At 47.9% G+C, this 24411-nt stretch overlaps 1 protein-coding gene across 9 annotated transcripts in view; it reads right to left on the reverse strand.

Moving 5' to 3' along the window:
- VRK1 (VRK serine/threonine kinase 1) overlaps nucleotides 1-24411 on the reverse strand; it is a 71764-nt gene that overhangs the window by 22824 nt on the left and 24529 nt on the right. For all 9 annotated transcript variants that reach the window (XM_029951046.1, XM_029951044.1, XM_029951045.1 and 6 more), the window contains 9 exons: nucleotides 21307-21471; nucleotides 17780-17835; nucleotides 10147-10216; nucleotides 8763-8850; nucleotides 4744-4852; nucleotides 4554-4646; nucleotides 2441-2573; nucleotides 1591-1711; nucleotides 1240-1298 (listed from right to left, as the gene is read on the reverse strand). In XM_029951046.1, the coding sequence (XP_029806906.1) occupies nucleotides 1240-1298; nucleotides 1591-1711; nucleotides 2441-2573; nucleotides 4554-4646; nucleotides 4744-4852; nucleotides 8763-8850; nucleotides 10147-10216; nucleotides 17780-17835; nucleotides 21307-21471 (894 nt within the window). The remainder of the gene's footprint in view (nucleotides 1-1239; nucleotides 1299-1590; nucleotides 1712-2440; nucleotides 2574-4553; nucleotides 4647-4743; nucleotides 4853-8762; nucleotides 8851-10146; nucleotides 10217-17779; nucleotides 17836-21306; nucleotides 21472-24411) is intronic.

Consider the following 24411-nt stretch of genomic DNA (forward strand, 5'->3'; position numbering starts at 1 on the left):
AAAAAACCAAACTCCTGGAACAACGGGAGTGCATTCCACAAACACAACCCCGAGTAACAGAGCTCTAACAGAGCTACCAGCTGATTTCATGAGGGCAGGGATTTTTACCTACGTTGTTTGCTCTATGACTCCACTTTTATGTAGCCCGAAAATAAATCTCTGGGGGTGGAAGTTAGGCTAGTTATCTACTAGGCCAGAGAGAGGCTCATGACTGGTAGGAGACACAAGAAGGGACCCCCAGAAGCCGGTCACATCCCCTTCCTTGTGCGGCTGGCTAGCCTGCAACTGTAACTAGTCTGAGGTCAGCGCAGACTGTCCTGAAGAGGAGACCGCCGAGCAAAGACTCGAGAAGGCATCGAAGCCCGTGCACGGTGACTGCCCCTCCCCCAGTGCTGCCCCACGCGGGGCGCTTGGCTGCCTGCAGCGATCAGCCGGCCTTGGCCTGCTGCGGCCTACCCCTGCCTGCTCCCTGAGCAGCCTATGCTCACAACAGGACTAGAGAGAGTTCCCTTAAAGACAGACACTGATGTCATTCTTCTAGCCTAAACCCTACACTCTTGCTCAAAGTGAAAGCCACAGCTCTCGGATGGCCTAAAAGAAGGCATTCCTCAAACGTACCGGATACTTCCGTTCCTTCTGCCTACAACACCCTTCCCTGGACCTCCACTAGCTCGCTCTCCATCCCGGACTACTCAGATGTCACCTGCTTAGTGAGGCCAACCTGACCGCTGTATTTGAAATGTCAACCCTCCTCCCCAACTCTACTCCCCACCCCATCCCCACACCCACTAAAATTCTGCTCCCTGCTTTTTTCCCCTGAGCACTAACCTACTAACCATATAACCTACTGTAAAATTCACCTGTGTGCTTACTGTCTCTCCCAACTACTTAGCTTCATGAAGACAGGGATTTTTATTTATTTTGTTCACCGGCGTGCCCCTGGTGCCTAGAACGGTCCCTGGCACACAGTAAAGCCTCAATTAAAACAACAAAAGACAGCTGAATGAATGAATGAGCTGTGGCTCCTTTCCTGAGAGCAAAGAAGAGTGATGTGAGGAAGCTGGGGTCCCCACGGGGGCCCCTCTGGGATGGGGGCTGCCGCCCAGGGTGACAACGGGCCCCGCACGCCCGGTGTACTCAGAAACCCCTAAGCTTTTACTTTACAGGGTCTTCCACGGACATCACAACTCTTCCCCCAAAAAATAAAACCCCCATGAGCGTTTGAGAAGTCTTTCCTACCTGGCTTATTTTTCTCAGGAAAACATTTGTCCATCAAACCTGCAATATCTTCTCGGTATCTGTTAAAGATTAAAGAATGAGTCACTGTTGGAAGCTCTATGCCGTGGAAACTTATTAATCTTTAATAACAGTAAAAAGCACAGTAAGCAGCACCGTGTTACATCCTAAATATGCCTCCAGACATTCTTCTAAAACAAACTGAACAAACAGCAAAGACTCTGACTACTTCGCAAGTCCTCTCTGATTTCCACATTAGTACCCGTGAACACTACAGTTCCCATCAAGAAATCCTGACTTCCAGGCATGTACGGTACCACGATTCTGCCCAAAATAACTTAAGTTTTCTTTTACCTAATTTTGGAATCTCTAACATAGTTAGGATCTTTCAAATTGTCCTCCCAAGGAAGACGGCCACTAAGCCACTGGATCATGCAATAGCCAAGTATTTCCAGATCACCGCGTCTCGAAGGGGCTACAATACAAAAGCAGCAGGTTAGGTAAGCCAGAATAACCTTGACGTGTGACTGCAAACACACATAAAGCAGTAAGTTTTACAGTCTTGTGTTTCATCACAACTTGTCACCGCCTTTAATAAAGTATTAAATAACTATCGGGCAACGTAAAATAATTAATTTACCTCCAACTAACAATTTACCTTGAAATCCAAATTGGCAAACTCTAGAATTTCAAACAGAGACTGTTGGGCTCGGGAACAAATTATAAAGCAGTGGCACATCTAATACTGCCCTTGGAGGCCTGAGGAGGGCTGAGGTCCTCCGCTGCGCCGGGCTCAGGACGGCGAAAGGCCCGCTGTAGAAACAGGCCTGCTTCGTGCGTGACAAAGTAAGCGGGCCTGCTACGAAGCTGCGGCTGCCTGAGGAAGCTACAGACTTGTAGGGGGGAGAAAAACACCCGGCGTTCCACTGAACTAAATATAACCAAAAAGGAAGCGTCCCCGAGCTGACTGAGCCTCCTCCACTGCTAACACTGAGGTGTTTCTGAAGGACAGAAGGAGACGATGTGGGTGGCTCAGTGACACAGCTCGAGGAGACCAACCACCTCCCGGGTCGCCCCCCACCCACCTCGCCCCTCCAGTTCTTACTCATTTATCTACTTGTCTATTTACACAAAATTAAGAACCACGTTGGAATTCAACCGAAATGCTGGCAGTGTATCTCTTGTTCAGGCGCCGCTGACGTACCCACACCGTTGTGCGCGTCAATGCTGGTGAATTCGATAGTGCCATCGTGACATCTTTTGGGGTCTTCTTTGTATTCTTTATGAATTCCCTCTGGGCAGTACCGGTAAGCAAGGCCATAGTCTACCAAGTACACCTATAAATGTCCAAGCACCGAGAAAATCAGAGCCAGCATGATTGCACATACACTCCTTTATGGCCCAGAGACAGAACACTGTCACTGGATTCATCTGCTGGGCCACACCATTGCACCCCAGACAAGTGATAGGTTAACAACAGCAAATACTTAATCCTGAAAGACTTTATTTCAAGAAACATGTGAAATGACTGCATCACTAGAGTCCAGAGAACGTCAGCTTCCTTCATCTACACTTTTAGATAAGTACGTTGTAATTAATCCTGTCTCCTCAGCGTGGGCAAAGCTTACATGTTCTCTACTTCTTACAGAGTCGGAAACACAACGGAGCACAGCAGCCACCACCCTTGCTGCGCCACCACTGCTCCACGCCGTGTCCACGGCTGCCTCAGATGACACACGACACGCTGAGGACCGGCTGTTTGTCCGCTCCGTCACTTACAAAATAACCAAGGATCGATTCACTTCATAAAAATATTTCAAATTACAATAATGATCTGAGGATCTCTTAGGTAAGGCTCTTGTCTCCATTTAAATATGATACAGTCAAGTTTCATCATTAACACCAAAGGTGCCCATTACAAAGCACCCGCCTGCGGGCATGTGCGTGTGGATCGGATGAGCACACAGATCTAGGACGTTTGGCTCCCTGCTATCCCACAGCCACACAGCACATCTCTAATTCTGGGTAAGTGTCTCACAAATGTGGGCATCTGATCACAAGAGGAAACTGAAGTAAAAATATGGGGACGGATCTAGCACATACATCTAACACTAGAAAAAGAATCCCATCCACAGCATATGCCCGAACGACACCAGAACTGCAAAAATATTTTCTTATAAACAAAAGGCAGCATATTTTACTCAACTGCAAACTGGAATGACCCGTACTTTTATTTATTACACTGTGCAAATCCAGTTCACTTCAATTAATGGAGCCCTCATGGTTCAGGTTCTCAGCTACATTTCGTTTGCTTGTTTGCTTTTAACCTTTTTAAAACCGCTAACACGAGAGGTCTGGGAATCCTGTGATCGCCTGTAAGATTTCCCCATCAGCACGCTATGGTGCGGCGACTTTCCTCTGTGCCACGTGTAGGGACCCGTGACCGCCACCAAGATGGAGACAGGGGACGGGATCAAATACCGGAGACGGCAGAAAATAAAGGGAAGGCCGAGGAAAAAGGAAAAACTAAGCAAGAGGAAGTTAAGTTTTTTGAGAAAAAGAATAAAGTGGAGTATCAACATAAACACACTTAAAATACTCAGTCCTTTCTCAGGCACGACTGGGAGACACGAGCCCACACAGGGGACAGGTTACGTGCGGTGGCCCAACTTGGTTTGCCAACTAAATCACGTTTGAACCAAAGTTGTGGAAATGGCTTCAAGGAAATCTAACTAAACTGATCCAAGTAAAGGTACAAAAACATTAGCTTTCCTCTTTTCCTTAAAAAGTAAAAATTACAAAGTGAATTGTAATCAATTTTTTAAAAATGCACATTTGATTTCTGAACACTAAGGGTATACAAACTTAGACAGCTAAGCTATTTCTGTAAACCAACTGATTTGAATAATCAACATGTTAAAGACCAAATTTTCCAAGTAACAGAACACTTACATTTGATGGATTTCTTGAACAAAGGAAATAAAAAAATGACAAAGCAGACAGGCAAACATAATTCACCGGTGTGCTATATAATTTTAAGCTCCAACCCCCAAATAGCTATTTAAAATTCATTTTGTATCACAAGCGCTTCTTCTGAGTATTATTTAGGACAAAATAGCCAACTTGATAAAGTGCCAACAAATCGCATCAAAAATGTAGGATGTTAACTAGATAAAAGTGTCAAGAAGAAATATTATTATTACCATATCTACTTCAAAAAGTAAAAACTTCTGCACAGGTTCAAAAGTTCAAAGCAACCGCATCTGTTTTCAAACAACAGCTTTTAAAATAGTAGAAATGGACGTGAAGAAAGCTACCTGGTCAGGATTCTTGTGGCTCAGAAGAAGGTTTGAGGCCTTGATGTCCCCGTGCACGTACTCATGCTCGTGAATGTACTCCAGGACGTCCAGCTACGAAAGCAGCACACAGAACAAGTCAGTGCAGTACCTGACACGGACCAGCAGAGGACCGGGCTGCAGCCCAAGGCGAGGAAGGCAGCTCACGTACAATTCTCAAGCTCAGCTGCAAGACAGTTTTCCGAGAAAACCTTTTGGCATTTGCTTCATATATTTTCTGAAGGTCACTCCCAAAGCGGTCCATTATCATAAACCTGTAACTGAAGACAAACAAGAAAAGTCATGAACAAAACAGACTCCGGAAAACCCATCCCGCAACGACTACTCTCCTAGAGCAACTCTTTCAGGGCAACGTTGAGTAAAGGAAGCAGAATGAAGAGGGAAGAAAGGAAAAAGAAGGAAAAGAAAGGAAAACATTTGAAACCCTTTCTCCCAACACTCTCAAGAGTCAGGAGTGTTTTCCTGTGCTGCCTTTTACCTCGCAGGCCTCCCCGCCTGGTCTCAGCCAGGAAGTTTCCTGAAGACACTAGGTCCATGCAAGGTAATCAGCCCACAGACAGAATTGAATCCAGCAGGTTCATGCGCAGTAAAGATAGAGCGATCTGAGTAAGACCAGGCTCACTGATGCTTTTTCATACCAAAGTTAACTTATGCTTCTAGAGGTTAGCTTGCTCCCCGGGACTACTGTGTTCTTCTCTATTTTTAGGGCACATTTCAGCAGGATTGACTTGCTACTAAAATCAAGACTATCAAGAGATGCTGTAACAACAGCTAAATTCAATTAAAATGGCTAAAATGGCATAAAAGGGCTGTACATTAAATATTCAAAGGACGAGATTTCGGGAAGAACAAATACCCTGGGGAAATGACAAGATTTCTGGCTTTGCCACAAACCTCACGATGTCACCTCGGCCAAGTCACGTGACCTCTTCGAGCCCCGATTCCCACGGCACTGAATGCGAGTGGGGCCTCAGGCTTCCTGAGGTCTTTTCTGGCACTCAAATCCTAACACTCAACAGTCTTCCGTCACATTTCCGCGTGTGCCCATCGTGTGTGCAACATCTCGCTCCAGTAACACGGTTCACCTTGTGCTCTAAGGGTCACTTATGTTTATGAAGTTTTCCAGACTGACCTGTCTAGTTAAATCAGTGCAAGCCAAGACCACACTCACAGTGGATCTTCCAGTGGGAATAAGCCCGACAACAGCTAGTGCTCACTGCAGCTTGGTCTGAGCGCAGCACTATTCTAAGCACTTCGACGCACCGGTGTCAACCTAACGTCACTCTCGTGAGGGGCGGGCTCCTGTTCGCCCCATTTTACAGCAGGAGAAAGCGGATGACTGGTAATTTGTACTCCAGGAAGTGGTGGAGCCATGCTTTGGCCTCTACCTTAAACATATCCAAATAAATAAATGTCAGCGGCACCCTAAAATCCCACTTATTTTTAGCTGAGAAGCTTACAACACATACCACATGACAAGTTCAATAGGGAAGGAAAGCTAACATTAAAGGCCAACATGCCAAAATAGAAAAAAAAATTAGGATTCTATCCACTTTTGACGTGGAAGAGAATTAGAGATCATCTTGTCTTAACATCTATTAATAAATAAATTATTAACGACTACAGAGATAAAGTGATTTGTCCAAAATCATGTAATTAGTCAGAGGCAAAATGTATTCGTGCATGTAAGATTTTCCAGGACGCTGTGACCTCTAACTTAATAGAGAAGGAGCATCTGGCTCCCCGGTTTCCCGTGTACAAGGGGTCCTGAAAGGCTGAGGGGCGGGACCGGGGCGCACGCACCTTTGTTTTCACACTGCGTGACGGGGCTGGTATAAGACGATGCCGCCCTGCTGACAGCCGAAAAGAGGGCTAGGGTGCAAGGGCTGAGCTCACAGGAGCTCCTGAAGACACCGCCCCGAGCACGTCTCTGTCTTCACTCACAGACCCCCCCCCGCCCCCAATCCCCGCATCGCCTCCCTGCTTCTAGACTACACACATCCACTGACCTTCCCATCGTCCGCACCATTTTACCCGAGTCCCCAGGGAAGGACACGTCGATGGCTTCCCCTTGCAGGAGCTCCTCAGAAACAACGTCTGTGTGACTGCTCTGGGGCGGACGCACCCCTGCAGAAGGTGGGGAAGACCTCCCAGCTGCGCGCCCCTCCTCCCTCCTCACCCCTGTCCTCCTTACTGGCGTCAGGCTCCTCCTCCCTTCCACGACATGCCCTGCTCCTTGTGAGAGATCGAGGCACGTGCCACACAGCAGGCCCGAGACCAACCCTGCCCCCATCATGTCACTCTCCTGCTGCAGACACCAGCCTGCTGGCCCATGGCTTTCTAAGTCAGTAGTTCTTAGCGTTTAAGGGATTAAAGACCCATCTGACTGCAAACGCTAACACGGTATTTGATGTATATTCTTACTGCTTTATGTTACCCTTATTAAATGGGTAGCTGTTATTCAATTTCACAGATGAGGAAACTGAGGCCAGAAGGAATCACTTAGCAGTCACCCACATTTTAAGGAGCAAAACGCAGATTTGACACCCAACTAACCGGCTCTAGAATCCTTGCTCTTATACACACTATTTCTACAGAAATTTTCATAAAATCTATAGAGACTTGTCCCAACAAAACCATGTACAACAAAACACCGACTATCATCTCAGCAAGTTCACACGCTCCCTAAAAGACACCACGGATCCCAGGACAAGAATTCCACGCAAATCTCAGCGCTGGCCGCCCGCCCACCACTGCCCCTCCAGCAGAGCGCCCGTTTGCTCCAGGCATTCCAGCCCCTTGCACGTGGCCACACGCTTCACCCCGCCAGTCACCGCCATCGCTCTGTCCCTGCCGGTGACCCGCTGAGGAAGGAGCACTGACAGGGGCGCCTGGGCCGTTCAGTCAGCTACACATCTAACCTTGGAGTCAGGAGTGATCTTGTGGTCTGTGAGTTCGAGCCCCATGCTGACCGCTCAAAGTCTGGAGCTGCTTCAGATTCTGTCTCCCTCTCTCTCTGCCCCTCCCCTGCTTGTGCTCGGTCTCCCTCTCAAAATTAAACAGTAAAAAAATTATAAAAAACAAAAGAATGGGCACTGATAAAACCCTGACCAAGAGAACATGCGAGGGAGGGAGGTTTCCCTGCCGCGTGTAAACACACAGCCAGCGACTCGTCCTCGGCGCGTGGCGGCTGTTCCTAGAAACAGGGCCGCCGCCCCGAGACCGCCTGACGGGGAGCTAGAACAGACAAGGTCAAGGCCTTCAATTTCGGGCAAAAGTGCAGGATAACAGGAGCGGAGTCAAAGCGTCCCTTCACCTGCAGCTGCAAGCACCACTACCAACCCGCCCCAGGTCCACACGGCCTCGGGCAGCTGCCGGCCTGACTCTACCAGTTCCGTTCACGCGGTCAGATAGTCCTGACATGTCCGTCATGCACCCAAGTATCGGACGTTTTCTCCACCTCAGCCGTGCCAACAACACCCTCTCCGTTCCTGGAACTAAGACGCGAACGAATCAGGGTCACACGGTTTAGCACGGGACTGTTGTCATTGCTTCATACGTGTTTGTTTTCCTCACAGCTGGGCTGAACTTTTATTTTTTCTTAATAATTTTTAATGTTTGTTATTTAGTTTGGAGAGACAGAGAGAAGCAGCAGGAGCAGGGGAGGGTCGGAGAGAGAGGGAGACACAGAATCTGAAGACGGGCTCCAGGCTCTGAGCCGTCAGCGCGAACCCACGAACCGTGAGATCAGGACCTGGGCCGAAGCCGGACGCCTACCCGAGTGGGCCCCTCAGGCGCCCTGGGCTGAACTTTTATGAAGAGGAGGACGCTGCCTCGAACAGAGCCGACGTCTAGTGCGAAATCCCAGACCGAAACCAGAAGGGCTCCCTGTCACGTCAACGACATGGAGTTGTTGTTTGCTCGCTTGCTAGTGTGCAAGGGAAAGCGCACGGGTGCATCTGCTTTGCTCCTGCTCATCAGCTGGCTCCCGGGCACGGGCCGGCGCTCCGCACAAACCCTCCGGACCCGAGGGAACATCTTGTATCTCTCTGTCAAGTGCACGCCATGGGGCTCCGAGGAAGGCCCAGCGGTACCCGCACGTCCTCAGTGAACAGTGAACAGTGAACGCTTCACGCGGGGACAAGGAAAGCCAGACATGCATATGCTTACCTCTTTCCATTTTTATCATGTAGACCAGACCCCCAATACTTAGGAACACCCAGGTACTTCAGCTTATGGGTACGAATCCACTTCTGAACTACAAGTTTAAAAAAAAAAAAAAAAAGCTTGTGGTTTCACTTCTATTTTATGTATTTTTTTTAAATCATTAAGAGCAGAAGGTACTAACACATGCACTTAGATTACACCTTTTTTCATAAGAAAAGGTCGACATTATTATCAACAAATAACAAGCACCTTACAGTCAAAGCATCTTTACTAACTCACCATCTTTTGTTATCCTGCTCTAAACATCGCCTTTGAAATGAAAAATCTGGGGCGCCTGGGTAGCTCAGCCGGTTAAGCAAAGGACTTCTGATTTTGGCTCAGGTCATGACCGAAGGGTCATGAGATCAAGCCCCACAGTGGGCCCTGGCCTGCACGCCTGCTTACAACTGTCTCGCTCCCTCTCCCCCTCCCCCACTCATGCAGACACACACACCAGCACCCGCAATGTCTTTCAGGGAAAAAAAAATAACTGAAAATCTGCAGAGGGCATTTAAAAGAAAGAAAATCAAACCACAGTCCTGCAGTTGTACGCACCATCTCTAATTAGGTAAATGCTTACCCTCTTCTCCAGAAAGACTTACTTTTTACCCATTCTACAAGTTGTTCACCTCATTCTAAAAGTCTTCAACCAGGAAATCAGGCTGGGGTGAAGGGAGGGGCGGGGCGGGGAGGGGAGGCTTGAAGAGTTGGGCTCTCTCTCTTCCTTGACAGTCTGTGCCAGTTCACCAATCACAGCACCCTCCCTCCCTCCCAGGTCATGTCCTCCGGAGTTTGGAAAAAATACTCAAACAGATTGGGAGATCCTTAAGTTATTTACATGAATTAGGATTATTTCTCAATTTTTAATAATATTTCCTAAAGCATATCATTTATTAACTTTATTCCATATATCAATTTAGGTGAAATCTTACCATAACAAACCCAGTAAGAAAAATTGGGATTCTTTTCTACAAATCTCATTAAAATGAAATTGATTCCGGGGCGCCTGGGTGGCTCAGTCGGGTGAGCATCTGACTCTGGCTCAGATCATGATCTCACAGTCCATGGTTCAAGTCCTGCATGGGGCTCTCTGCTGACAGCTCGGAGCCTGGAAGCCTGCTTCAGATTCTCTGTCTCTCTCTCTCTCTCTATGCCCCTCCCATGTTCATGCTGTCTCTCTCTGTTTCCCAATAATATATGTGTTAAAAAAAAAATGAAATTGATTCATGAAGTAAAAAATAAAAATCACAAGGCATCAAAATATAAGACCCAGTGCCCTGGTCTTGACTTAAAACAACAACCAGGGGTCACTTAAGGAGCGTAAACACACGTGGGCCGCGCTGCTTACTTTGCTCGGGCTTGGCCGCCCGCTGGTAGAACTTCAGTTCAGTAAAGAGAGGTCCGTTGTCACTCGGCTCCTTAAAACAGAACAGGTCATTGACGTTACGAGCTGTTTACATTGAGGAGTTATTTGCAATGAAGCTTCATAAAGGACCAACATCAATTTTTCTTTCCAATGTAACCTAAATTTGTAACCATGTTTAAGTCACACTCTTCTGAAATGTTTTAGATATTCTAAGAGTCCACGAGTCTTCGATTTCTCTCAAGCCCCACTTTGTAAGTGATAAAATGTTCAAAATCAGACACACAGCTCAGGTTTTGCAGAAGTTTACCAAAAGTCCTTCATTCATTTTCATCTTTATTAAGTTTTCTCTTAAGCGGTGATCAGCAGCCATGTGAACGGTCTCACCAAGGGGCCACCAGATGCTCCTGATAGCTAATAAAATTTCAATCCCAGACTAAGCCAATCAGTGGCAAAACCCTACTCTTGCCCCGGTTTCTCAGTACCGTTGTTATCTCATTGACCGGGACTGGCAGACACCAACCCTGTCGTGACGGGAACCTTCTGGAGCTCCAGGTGAGCAAGCACAGTCCAAGCAGCCGCACCCCTTCCTTCCTGACACGGATTCCCGTGTTTTAAGGAGCCAACAGGTTATGTCCCTGGGATAATTCAGTGTCAAGAGGAAAATGGGGCTCAGTGATCATCGTTTTCCACCAACTATGCTGGACTACATTCAGTTTACATTTTAAGGGATATAACAGCGAAAATTATTTGTAAAGAAGTACACACACACACACACACAAAAAGGTAGGAGAAACAAGAAATATCAGCTTGTTGCATGGTCTGCCTTGTGAAAAAGCTACAGAAGAGTAAAAATGATCTTAGAATTTTGTGGACTTTTTAAACAGTAAATGGTGTCGGAATCAAACCCGGTTAGTATTTCATGTTTGATCATTTCTATTGGGATTATCTTGTTTATCGAGAATCTGAAAAAATTTTTTTTAAGCAGTGGAAACTGCAAAGGAAGAAGCTAACATTGCCAGACTAATTGTAGGGCTGCTTTTCCTTTTGGAAATATAGGAAGAAAGCTATTTGGGACAGAACACCTGTAGAGCTAGGGTTCAAGGTCAGCAGAGCACTTGAAGAAACAAGCCGAGGTCCACTCTCTTCAAGAGTCCCCAGCTGGAGCCCCTGCAGGAGGACTAGCCAACGAGCAGAGCCAGGCAGCGGGCAACAGGCGACCAACACTTGGATCAGAACCTGGAAATACACTTGCCCTGTTCCAGGTGACTACGCTCTCAGCCCGGCCTCGGAACAGAACGGTGCACAAGGGCGCCGCCTCTCGGCACTTCTTAAGAAGCAAAAACTAACCAACACACAAGGTACGAGTCCAGATCCCGAATTTTTGGACTCTGTACCTCAGGTTTCGCCATAACCTGGGGCTCCTGTCTTCACATCCGTGCTTGCTGGACAGATACGCGTGCCTGCTTACAGCCTACGGCCAAGAACAGGCCTTCGGCTGGAGGAGCAAACTCAGTGTAAGAAGCGGAGAAAGAAATGGAAATTCAAAAGAAGAAATTTTGGTAAAGTTCCTCTCCAAAGGCTCACTTTAAGAACAGCTTATTAATATAATTCAGGTTCGAAAGGGGTTTTCCTAAGACAAATCCTGGCTTATTACCATCAGTCTAAAATACTGATTTATTCAGTTTCAACCTATGTCATATCAACTTTAATTTGCAAGCTTCCCTTCAGGCAATAATTTATTAAACTTATAATAGTAAGAATCAACCTATATAAATCAGACTATTATAATGAAAGTCCCACTACAATGAAGGCTCTATGAGCTCATTTCGTACTTTTTCTAATCCAGTAAGATTCCATTAGAACGAAATAAAGAAGCAGCTGCCAGGGCACCGCACTCTTTGGCCAACGCTAGCTATTTCCGTTCAAGAAAATACCTTAACTCATAACTAAAATTTTATTAACATATTTCAAACCTAAAATACTTTGCCAACTCTGTAATAGCCAAGATTTAGAAAAGAAATTGGGACTGACATTTTAACTAGAATATCACTGAACGTTTCTTTAAGACTTCTAAGTGTCAAAATGAAGATGACAACAGAAAAAAATTAAAATGTGACACATTTCAATGGCGCCATCTAAAAGCAACTGGCTGCCATTTAAAAATGAAGCTGTATAATGTTTCCCCTTCCTACCAAAAAATTATGATGTACGAATTGAAAATTCAGGTCACCTCTCATACAGTTGGTGAGGGAAATGAAACATCAGTCTGCAAACTTCTTGCCGGGGAACTTGGAAATACAACTTTCGGTTCACACGGGAAAGCGACCGTGCTATAAAGACCTGTTAGGATACAGGACCCAGAAGTCCGACCTCCCCGCCTCAGTTCTGCTATCAGCTCACGGACATGACTCCGAAGGGGGTGTGTAACTGAAAACTGATTCACTGTAGAAGTCTGCTCATAAGCAAACACAAAAGAGAGTTTTCCCTCCTTGCATTACCCAACTTACTACCCGTTCACCGTTCATCACTGCACGTCGTCTTTCCGGAGATAAACGACGGTGTCTCTCGGTCATCTAGAGGCAGAGGACACAAGTCTACCACTCTGGGGACCCGGCACCACAGCTCCAAGGCTGCGTGCACACGTCCGTAAGGAACAGGGTCCTACACAGAACAGTCATCGGTAGGAGAGGGAATCCACTGAACACGGACCTAAACAGCTACCTGGAATATGTCTGTCTTCATTTCAAGACCAAACGTAGTTAAGAAATGTGCGGGTTAACGATTCGCAGCTCTTTCACACGGCAGATCCGCGTATTCACGGGACCACATCTTTGGCAAGTCCCCCACATTACGGCAGCGGCCCTGAGACGCGCAGGGTCCTCCCTCCTGAAGAAAGGGATCCGCAAAGGTAAAAGTGCGGTGTGCACACTGGATGCCCCGGGATGTAAGGAGGTGTGCTGTGCGCCACGCTCCACCGGTGCCTCCCACCCTCAAGGACTGACTCCTGGGTGCCAGGCCCCGCGCCCAGAGGGGACACTGTACCGCCCAGCCGGGCGGGGAGCCGCTGTCTGAGCCAACGTGCCATCACGTTATTAAGCCCGACTTCACATTAAAAATCAATTTGCCTTCGATTATTTCTTAAATGACAATTTAAGGGTTTTTTTCCCCAAAGATAAAATATGTGCTTATTTCAGGAAGTGTGGAAAATTCTGATATATTTTCTTCATATCATATGACCATTTTATAAAATTACCTCCATACTGCACATAGTATTGTGTCTTGCTTTTGTTTTTAGTACTTAATTATGAAATTTCCCCCAAAGAGTAGTACTTGTTCTTTGAAAACGTGATTTTTAAGAGCCCCTAATGTTTTAAATGGCAAATGTTCATAAACAGTTGCTCTTCATACTGGAAAGATCTGGTACTTATTTTATTTGTATATGCTTCTGTTTGGTACTTATTTTATATGTACATGCTTCTGTTCGGTGAACTGTTTCAATCTTTAATATGATAAAGCCCTGCGAATAAAAGGGTTACAGAAAGGTAGCGGACGGAGCTACGGCACAGCGCGGGACAAGGGATGCAAATCACGAACCAGCTGCTCGGAAAAACACAGACGAGGGAGGGGTGGCATCTAGAAACCAAAAGGTGGGAGGTGACAGTCACCGAGTTTTCAAAAGAAGAAAACAGGCATTCAGACACGGCCTCAAGAAAACAAGTTTACAGCAAGGTCCTTATCATCAGACAAGAGAGAAAACCTACACGGCGAAAAGCAACCTGCGGCATGGGAAGGGACTCGGCATAGGGACCCGGAAAGAGAACGAGGGCTCCTGGAGGTAAAGGGGCTCCGAGAAGACGCGGTCCCGGAGGAAGCCGGCAGCCTCTCCCCCGAGCGAGCAAAGGGAAGGTCCAGAATACCGTTTTGTTCATGGCGTTCTTCCAGGACCACAGCCAAGCTACCACACTGAACACGTTATGAAGATCCTGAACACAAAGGAGAAATCAACCGAATATTTATCACTGTCCTAATTACAAAGAGAAGGAGTAATATGGGCTAATGGGAACGGAACTAAATTAGGAGATAGGAGATGCAGGGTGCTGAACTAGGTTTGATAACAAAATGCTTGAAACTCAGAAATAAAGAGCAATTTGCCACCTTATTAAGCAGCTAGGAAATGCTGCTCCTACGTGTTTTTTGCCATAACTTTATAAGTAAAACAGGTAGTAAAAGTTCAAGTTACAGTGAACACCAACTAAAATACTTAGAATTGCCCATAATAAAGCAGAACATACTAATTCTAAAACAAACCACAGCTTAAGGGCTGCCAGGCTACCCAGAAGGAGGAAGACCTGTCTACACCCCTCCCCGCCGCAAACAGGACGCAGTCCCGGCAGTGTGGGGACCGCTGTGCACACACTGGCCAAGGACAGAGTGGTCACCAGGGACCACAGTGTTTGAACCTCAAGATCATGAGAAGGAAGTCCGAAGTGGACTTGCCCTCTTCGCACAATGCAAACCTTTTAAAGATCCTAAGAAGAAACTAGTCCTACCGTAGATTTTAGTTTTAACCTGTCATGTCTGAGACAAATGCAGATAATATCCTGCATCTCCACACAGACGACCCAAAATGTAAACGTAAGGACGTTCGTTCCTCTGGTACAGCAGCAAACTGAGTATTTCTAAAGGAGTGAGAATCCACAAAGCGAGAGGAAAGTCCAAAATGAAAGGGCCTGACGAAAAGGGAAACAGCAGGAGACACGCTGAAGCTGTCCACCTCGCTCCGTCCGCTCTGGGCGGACAGAGGAGCCGGGACCCTGCCAGCCCACCGCCCAAACAAGCATACACCCCGGACAGAACAGGGACCCCTCTCTCCAGACACTAGACAGGACAGGCAGCACCCCTAGAAGATGGGAAACGAACAAAACGAGCCCCAGAACCGCCGACAAGCCCGCCACCAAAACCAAACGATGAGACTAGACATTTCTACAATTTAGAAATGTCAGAAACAAAGGCGCCCGGGGGGCTCGGTCGGTTGAGCGTCTGGCTTCGGCTCAGGTCATGCGCTCATGGTTCGTGGGTTCGAGCCCCACATCGGGCTCTGCGCTGACAGCTTAGAGCCTGGAGCCTGCTTCGGATTCTGTGTCTCCCTCTCTCTCTTTCCCCCTCCCCTGCTCGTTCTCTGTTGCTGTCTCTCAAAAATAAACAAACATTAAAGAAATTAAAAACTAAAAAAGAAGTATCAGAAACAAATCATAAAGACCAACATCCCTCGCAAACAAAGACATAAAGATCCTCCACAAAATATTAGCAAATCGAGTCCGGCATGATGTGAGAAGCATAACATGTCATAACCAAGTGGAGTGGATGTTAAGAATAATAGTTCTACAGTCAGACAGCCCATCACTATGACCGCCGTGTTAACAGAATAACGGAGAAGAGGCCCGTGACCCATCCCGACAGAGGCCGAGAAAGCACTCGGAAAATACAGGCGAACGGCAAACCGGGAGAAAATACTTACAGCACACACATCTGGAGGCGGGCCTGCACCTAGAACGACTCTTACTACCCAATCATAAAAAGCAAAGCAACCTAGTTACTGGAAAAAAGACTGGGGAGGCACTCCACAAAGGCAAACTCGGGACTGACCAGGAAGCACATTACCTAGAAGAAGTCATCAAGATCAGCCACCAAGTGGGGTCCCCAGGTGGCTCAGTCGGTTGAGCATCCAGCTTTGGCTCAGGTCATGATCTCGTGATTTGTGGGTTCGAGCCCTGCGTCGGGCTCTGTGCTGACAGCTAGCTCAGAGCCTGGAGCCTGTCTTCGGATTCTGTGTCTCCCTCTCTCTCTCTGACCCTCCCCTGCACACGCTGTCTCCCTCTCTCTCTCTCTCTCTCTCAAAAATAAATGTTAAAAAAAAAAAAAAAGATCAGCCACCAAGTAAAACTCAAAGACACGGCCACCCCCCAGCCTCAGGGCTGCACACCTGGCCGGCCTGACACGCACACGCTGAAGGGGGCGCCCAGCAACCAGGACGCCCACGCGTCGCTGGCGGGGTGCAAAATGGCATGACCACCCTGGGGATCTGGCCGGGGCTTCCTTATAAACATAAACACACACCTTCCCCGTAAACTGGCAATTCTCCTTCTAGGTAGTTATCCAAGAGAAATAGAAACCCCGTACGAAAGTCTGTATAGAGAAGCTTTATTCATAACGGCCCCAGACTGGAAACAATCCAAATGTCTATCAACAGGAAATGGAAAGAAAAAAAAAACTATAATACGTCTACGTAATATAGTATTTATTCTGGGCAGTAAGACCACATGAGTACCACCAACAACACAAGTACATAGTATTAAATATGATGCCGAGCATAAGTCAGAAACAAAATACTATATACAGTATGATATCATTTCTATGACATTCTAGACAATACTAACTAATCCACAGCAAAATTAAAAAAAAAAAAAAAAACAGCCAAAATCTCAGATAAGTGGTTAACTCAAAGAGTGCAGGAAGTAGGGGTTTGACCAGAAAAGGTCACAAGAAATCTTTCTGGGGTGATGGAAACATTGTATTATTTTGATAGGAATGAGAGTTATAAAGGTATATGCACTTGTCAAAAGTATTCAAATCATTTAATACCTACGAGGTTTTCCCTAAAACGATTCATGTCCAAAAGAGTTAATTTACAAGAGATCAAATACATTCTTCACTGAAAAGACAGTAAAATAAAACAAATACCAAACTTCAGGGTAATTCTGAGTTCTACAGCCTCTAGAGAAAAAGCAGGGGGTGGGGAACTTATGTGGGTGACTCGCCCCAAAATCAGACGCTGTTCTCTCTTCCACTAGTTAACAAAAGCATGTTCTTCACACGGAGTAAGAGAGCAGAGGAGCTGCACACGCAGCTGTGCCAGGAAAGAGGCGCACCACGTTCACGGTGAAAACCGCAGCGAAAATGCCTGTCAGGGCACCGACCTGGCTCTTCAAAGCCACATGCCAGAGGAGGCCCTGTCCACCTTTACTCGCTACAAACTAATTTCAACATTAGTTTAGCAAAACGAAGGTCCGCAATGATCACCACTATATAAGTAGTTTAATTGACAAAAATGGAAGCAGAGGGGAAGAAACCGGGACAAAGACAAAATGGACCGAGCGGGAGTTCAGAAGCCACGGCAAGCCGAAGCCCGGAAGCCTCGCGTGAGCAGCGCAGTCCTCTAGGAAGAGAGCGAAGCGTCTGCTCTGCAGCGAGGACGGCGGAGGGAACGGACGAGGGAACGGACGAGGGAACGGACGAGGGAACGGACGAGGGAACGGACGAGCTGCGTCCGAGCTGCGTCCTTGTGTCCTTGGGTTCCGTGTCTGCGCCTCCGCGCTTCCGTCCACTCCCCCAAATGCCGGGCTCACTCCAGGTCAGAAGAGAGGGCGCAGACTGTTCCAACTCAAATTACTGAAAACTGTAAAGCTACTTTTGTGTCTTTTTCAACATTTACTAAACACTGTAGAAAATGTAGTACCCCCGGGTTTCATCAGTTATGGTTATGGAAAAGGCTGTTTACAAAGTAAATACGATACCCGTTCAACGAAGAAGAAAATCAGCTAAAATCTTTTCTTACCACTTTTACAACACAGGGTGCATCACTGCCCACGGACTTTGAAGAATTCCGATCAGCTGTTTGAAAAAGTGACATATGTAATATCAGAACAAGAAGCAGCATTATTTTAATTAGCCAGTTCCTAACCCTTTGTTACTATTTAGGTCTGTGTATCTAGAACTCCTTGATAAATTAAATCTCAGCTCCCGAATACCTGTCTCCGGATGATCATGACAGTCTAGCTCATCAATTTGAAGACCTTTTTTTTCATGAGTTAACATGTCTGAAACTGAAATGCCTCTGATAATTGCGGGTATCTTTAAAATGATCGTCAATTAAGTATGGAAAACTCGGAGTTAAAGATTTCTTTAATTCCAAAGTACTCATGGCCTTTGATATGCTAATGTAGGCTGTGAATTCCCAAGAGGAGGGTAACTGATAAAATTTCTTAAATTTAACAAACCAGGGAATCCTTTTAAGAAGGGGCATTAAAAAAAAAAAAAAGGAAGAAGAGAGGAGCTAAAATTCCAGAATCCACTAATTTTGAAGGAAAAAAACTCCTCTAAAGAGTCAGGATGCCAGCGCCTGAACTCAGCGGCTGCCGTCTGCTGCCTGCAAACAGCCGCGCAGCTGTCCTGGAACGCGAGGTCACCCACGCTCTTCGAACAAGTGTTTTTACCAAGGACTCCTGGACGCCAGTGTCTAGGGAAGCAACTCAGTAACGAACAGGAGGAAACCGGCGCTGCTCTTAGGAAGCGAACGTTGCAGCGCTAAGACACCGACAACAACTAAAATACCAGGTACACCTGACAGTGTTGAGAGCTACAGAGGGAAAACGAGCAGGAACGGAAAGCAGACAGATGCTGCAAGGTGCAAGGGGAAACCTCCCTGACAGGGCATCACTGGAGCAGTGGTCTGAAGGCAGGGAGTGAATAAGTGACGCAAATATCCGGGGAAGAACATTCCAGGCAAATCAGCACGAAGGCCCTGACTGGAAAGCCTCTGACAAGTCTGGGGAAAGCAAGGAGGCCAAAGTAGCTGGAGAAAAGGAAGTGAGGTGGAAAGGAACAGGGGACAGATCAGAAAAGCAGCAGGGAACGAACACCAGCATGACAGGTGACACACAGCTGTCACTGTGACAGAGCGGGAGAGCTGGGAGGCGTGGGGAAGGCGACTGGCAAGATCAGACTTTGATTTTTCAAGACTTCTTCGGGCTGCCCGGTGGAGGCCGGCGCGCAGGGGGCGAGCGCAGGAGCAGGGAGGTCGGCCTGTCACGACGCTCCAGGTGAGAGTCGCACAGGCCTGACCCAGGGTGGCAGCGGCCGAGGTGGCGGAAAGTGGTCAGACTGTGGGCATATTTTCCCAGAAGAGCCGACAGGGTGTGCTGATGCACTGGATACAGAGGACAAGGCGGAGGTGGGGGTGGGGGGTAGGAGGCCTCCAAGTTTTGAGCCTGAGTAACTAGACAGAGGAAGTTGTTAGGAAGAGAAATCCACAGGAAGAGCTGGTGCTCCGGGCTGCCCTAAGTCTCAGATGCTCCCGAAACGTCCAAGTTCAAATGTTCAACAGGCAGCTGACACACAAGTCTGGTGTGCACAAGAACGGTCCAAGTTCGAGAAACAAATGTTAGTCATCGACACCGAAACACTGCTCCCTTAAAGCCAGGACCCTGGAAGACCCCCAGGGATTGAGTGTGGACAGAGAAGGAGGGGACCCCAGGACGGAGCCCTAAGGCAGTCTCACATTAGAAGCGGATGAGATGAAGGGCAGAAAAAGGAAAACAAGAAACTGCGAATCAGCCCAGAGCAGCGGGATTCTGAAGAGGCTGCAGCTGAAGAAGGAGCACTGGGCACAGAGGCGGCTCACGTGCGCCGACGGCAAGTGGGAGCTCCGACGCACATCACTCGGATACCGACTTAGCAACAGAAACCAGGCTCTTTGAAACAAGCATGTAATGTACCAAAGACCCAGACCAGGATCGCGCCCCAGCAACACTGCACAACTCACACGAGGAAGGGGAGGGAAGGCAGCTCAATAATCCACCCAGACATCCTGCGCTACAAAACACGCCAGGCACAAGAGTACGGTAAGAGGAGCTGGCCCGCTGCGGAGAAAGAAAAGTCCTCTCAATACAGCACGGGAGGTGTCACGAAAGGGTTGGGGTGCGTGGGGGGCTCAGTCGGTTAAGCATCTGACTCTTGATTCGGCTCAGGTCACGATCCCACAGAAATCACATTCACACACACCGTCGAGCTCCCGGCTTCAAGCTGTCTCACGAGCACGCCTGGAAGAGGCTGCAGCCAACCCCAAACCCCTCCGGCCCTGAGGGGTCTGGGTCGGACGGTCCTAAGCCCTCGGTCTCTGCCCATGGCTCCCGAATGTCAGCGCGCGGCTGAGTCACTGGGGCGCTTGTCCGGGGCACTTGTCCGGGCCCTCTCCCTACAGTGTGTCTGACTCGGATTCCTGGGCCCGGGGGCGGGGGGCACCCGAGAACCTCCGTGCCAACACGTTTCCACGACTAACGCTAACCTTGTATCTAATGTTAGCATCTTGAGTAAGATGCTGCCTGAAAGAGAAAAGGGTTCCACTACTCAAACTAAAATCCATAAGCCTCATGGCAGAAATCAAACAATTAAGGAAATAACTAAATCCAGAGAAGAGATGGAATAAGAACGCATCATGGAAAAGTCACAAAGAAGCATCAAAAGAAACATGAACTCTATGTGTCACTGTTAATGTTCCTGGCAAAGCAGTCAGCTTTAGGAGCAATCACGTCAAGTATCAATCACCTACAACACAGGTGGACAATCTAGTTCGCCTACGGAATCTCAGGGCCCCACGCAGGTCCCCCCAGATTTCAGAGTAAGTAAGCTAATTCATAACACATTCTCCCGATTCCACCATGATGCCTACCGGGGTTGTACAGAAAGAAAAAACAAATCCACACCTGTTAAAGATGTGAAAATTTCCAATTAAGGCAAAACAAAGAGAATTGATCCTAAATGAGATAGGTGGCCATGGCTTTCTCCAGGTCTCAGAAGAGATTAGGACTATATAGAATATCTTAAAATTTTAGAGCACAGTATTATGGATATGCCACCCTCTTTTTCATCTGCGATTAAATCAACTTCCTCTTCCACCCCTGTGTGGGAGATGCAGTTGCCTAATCACACAGTCTTAAGCTGAGCGCAGATACTTAGGAACAACCTACTAAAAGCTCCTAACTTAAAAAACTATTCCAACAAGAAAGCAGGTAAATCTTTGGACTCAATGAGAAGTACCCCTATGCTAGGGGCGCCTGGGGGGCTCAGCTGGCAGAGCGTCTGCCTTCGGCTCAGATCATGACCTGTGGTTTGTGAGTTCAAGCCCCACACTGGGCCTGCTGCTGTCGGTGCAGAGCCTGCTTCACAGCCTGTCCCTCCCTCCCTCCCTCTCTCTCTCTCTCTCTCCTCTCTCTCTCTCTCTCTCTCTCTCTCTCTCTCTGTCTGCCCCTCCCCCGCTTGCGCTCCGTCTCTAAGAAATAAACTTAGGAGCGGTCGTACACTTACCAAGATATATACAGCCAAAGCCCCCCTGGCCGATGGGTGACCCTAGTTTCCATTCCTTCTTCGCCATGTCAGTGATGATCTCTCCGGCTGCAAAGTGTTCTGCAAGTCGTCTCTTTGCAGAGCTGGGTCTTCCGGCCTGAGCCCCTTTTACACGAGGCATTTTCACTAAAATACAAAAGAAAGCGACACTCAGAGTCATAATCCTAGAAGAGCTGGAACATCTTCCACTAAGGGAGGCACTGGGCTCCGAAGGTGCTTTTCAAAGGAGGAAGCGCATCTGTGACGGGACGGCCATGCTCGAACTCCGGGAGGGTTACGTGCTCATCCCCACTTCCCCGCCGAGGAAACGAAAACCTGGCAACGCTGGCGGCCCACCCAAGGCGGCAGACCCAGGACGCGGCAGAGCAGCAGAAATCTGCCCGGAGGACCCACCTGGCTCCGGAGCCTCCCGGCGCAGCCTCGGTGACAAAAGTCAGCCCAGGGAAGGGGCAGTCCTTTCACAATAGGGACAAGGGAACTGGGGCTGTCTGGCCATTTGGCTTCACAGAAAAGGCAAAGGGGGTGAAAGCCAACCTTCCACGCTTCCCTTCTCACCACTGTCCTTTTGACATGAAGCTCGATCCTCCCTGCTCGCTCAGCGACACGTGTCACGCCCCTCCGGGCAAGAAGCATGTTGCAGCGAACACGGCACAGGGCTGGGACCCAAGGGCCCAGGCTCCGGGGTGGCTGTGCCCCCAGCGGGACGGAGACCGTGATCAGGTCACCTCTCTCCGGGCCGTCAGTGCCCTCAAATGCAGCTCACCGCACTGAGACAGAGAACCCGGGCGGGGGCAGGGGTCCAACTCTCAGCTCTACAACTACAAACTGAAAAAGATGTAAAACGAATACTCTAGATCCTTGACACTGTCAGAGACCAAAAGAGCGCGCTAAGAGTTCACGGGCATCAGCAGCACCTGAAACGGCCGCTCCTGGAAAGGAAGCCGGCTCCGAGAGGACAATTTACAAAAGGTGGTTGGTCTGGGGCCCAGTCATTTACATCCATACACACATTAGATGGGATATTTTTTACCAAATACCCACCCACTATCACTCCACATGCATACACTCCATAGATGCAAACGCTCTTTATTAACTTATGAGGGAGTTTTAAAATGTTTCCTATATAATACCAACCCCTCTTTGTTGTCTAAATGTTAAGTTAACAAAATACCTTCAAAATAAATGAATGTGTGTCGGGAGCCATTTCTGAACTCACTAAGCTGAGAAAACTCCTTGTGAGGTTCAGGCGGGTTTTGCATGGCCTCCCGCCGTTGGATGGTGACCAATGTCTACCCCCAACTCAATTATTTTTTGAACACTGATCCCCAACAAGGCACCTTGTTGATAGGTATCAGGAGTGACTTGTCCCCTTATCCTAAAATATGCAGATTGCACCTTGTGAAGAAACTTATTGTAGGAACTACTTCTTTTGTGTTTATGGGAGCAAACATTGCATTTCCTGAGAATCCTGTTTTTCTTATCCTTCCCCTTAAGCAAACAGGCTAAGGACCCCTGCTCACAAAGAGCTAACTTTTGCCTTTACTATTCTAAAAACATGGCCTTGTATTTAAATGCTAAAGATCCCTTCCTTTCCCATACGATAAGCATCTAAATCACCTACATCAATCACTATTGATAAAGATAATACATGAGTCTTCTACCAATGTTCCTGGAAATTTTTACATGCCATAGAATTTGTCATCAGGAATCCCTGTCTAAGGCGAATGCCACTTCTGTGCTGGCCCCACACATTTTTTCCCCATGACTAAAGCTGACCCTCCGGTCAGTGCAGAGATGCCTGCCTGGAGATCAGAAAGACGCTCGTGGCTCTCATGTCTCTCCTGCCGACACCGTCCATCCTTCAGGGAACCCTGGACCTGCTGGAGCGGGACTCCAGCAACTGTGGTTATTATTTCTTCCTCTCAAGCAATTCTCTTAATGCCTATTTTTAATCACTGTAAAATCCTCCGGAATTAATTTCAGTGTAACCGTGACAGCCAGACTCAATACACCAGGTGACATTTACAGCCATGGGTGTAGCTGAGTACAAGGAATAACCAAGTACACAGTACTTCCAGACACTACAAGGGATGCCCTCTAAGTTCACCCAGCTGTCTCAAATCATCAGAACACTCTCCTACTCGAAGTCAAGACAGTTTAAAATGAGTTTTAAAAAGATCTTTTCCTCCTTCTGTAACTTAAGATAGTAACTGGACTATCTTTTGTGTTTTCTGGAATGCCTTTCCAAAAGTGACCATCCTTCAGATGAAATATTCCAGCTCACCTTCTACTCAACATAAATGGTGGGCAACAAAGTGTTTCTCCTCCGAAGTAAGTGGTGAGCTTTTACTCTTAGCTTTATTCCTGCAAGCCTACAGATGACCGTTAACGCAGTCTGGAGTGACTTCTCCTTCCTTCCTGAAAGCTGTCCCACAGAGCAGAGGCCGCCGCGGCCAGTCTGCGGACACCGGCACAGCCGCTGCCTCCACAGGTCACTGCTACCGAAGATGGCAGGGCCACCAGCTCACCTGTTCAGCCTCCCGAATTTCCCCACAAAACCCAACAGGGCAGCTGGAGAACAAGTCTCCAACCTCAGGGACGCATCTGCAACAAAACTAGGCGACACTATCCCCTACCTCCACAGACCCCCAAATGTGAGTGGGTGAAGACACTGCAGACGGGTGGGCCGGCCGGCGCGTACCAGTGGCTGGGAGGCAGCAGCAGAGCGAGAGAGAGTCTGAGAGTCCCCAGTTACCAGCAGGTACTTCTCGGAAGCACAGAGACCGCGTGGGAACAGCTGCCGAGGCCGGGAAGGGCTGTGCACACTCCAGCAGCAGGCGAGCGGGGGAGGGGGGCAGGGGGCTCCCCTGGAGGCACTGGGGTGGGCCGGCCTCCAGGACTCCCAAGGCGAACAGGCCAAACCTCTCCCTCAGGTCAAAGCCTCCCACAGGTGGAGGAAAAACTGCTAGCACTGAATCCATACGGAGGATCACAAAGATAATACAAAGAAAGGAAAAAGAAGGTTCAAATAAAGTAGATCTGTAAGTTAGCCTCCATGGTTCAGAA

This window comes from Suricata suricatta, chromosome 9, assembly GCF_006229205.1.
Source record: "Suricata suricatta isolate VVHF042 chromosome 9, meerkat_22Aug2017_6uvM2_HiC, whole genome shotgun sequence".
NCBI classification, from domain to species: Eukaryota; Metazoa; Chordata; class Mammalia; order Carnivora; family Herpestidae; genus Suricata; species Suricata suricatta.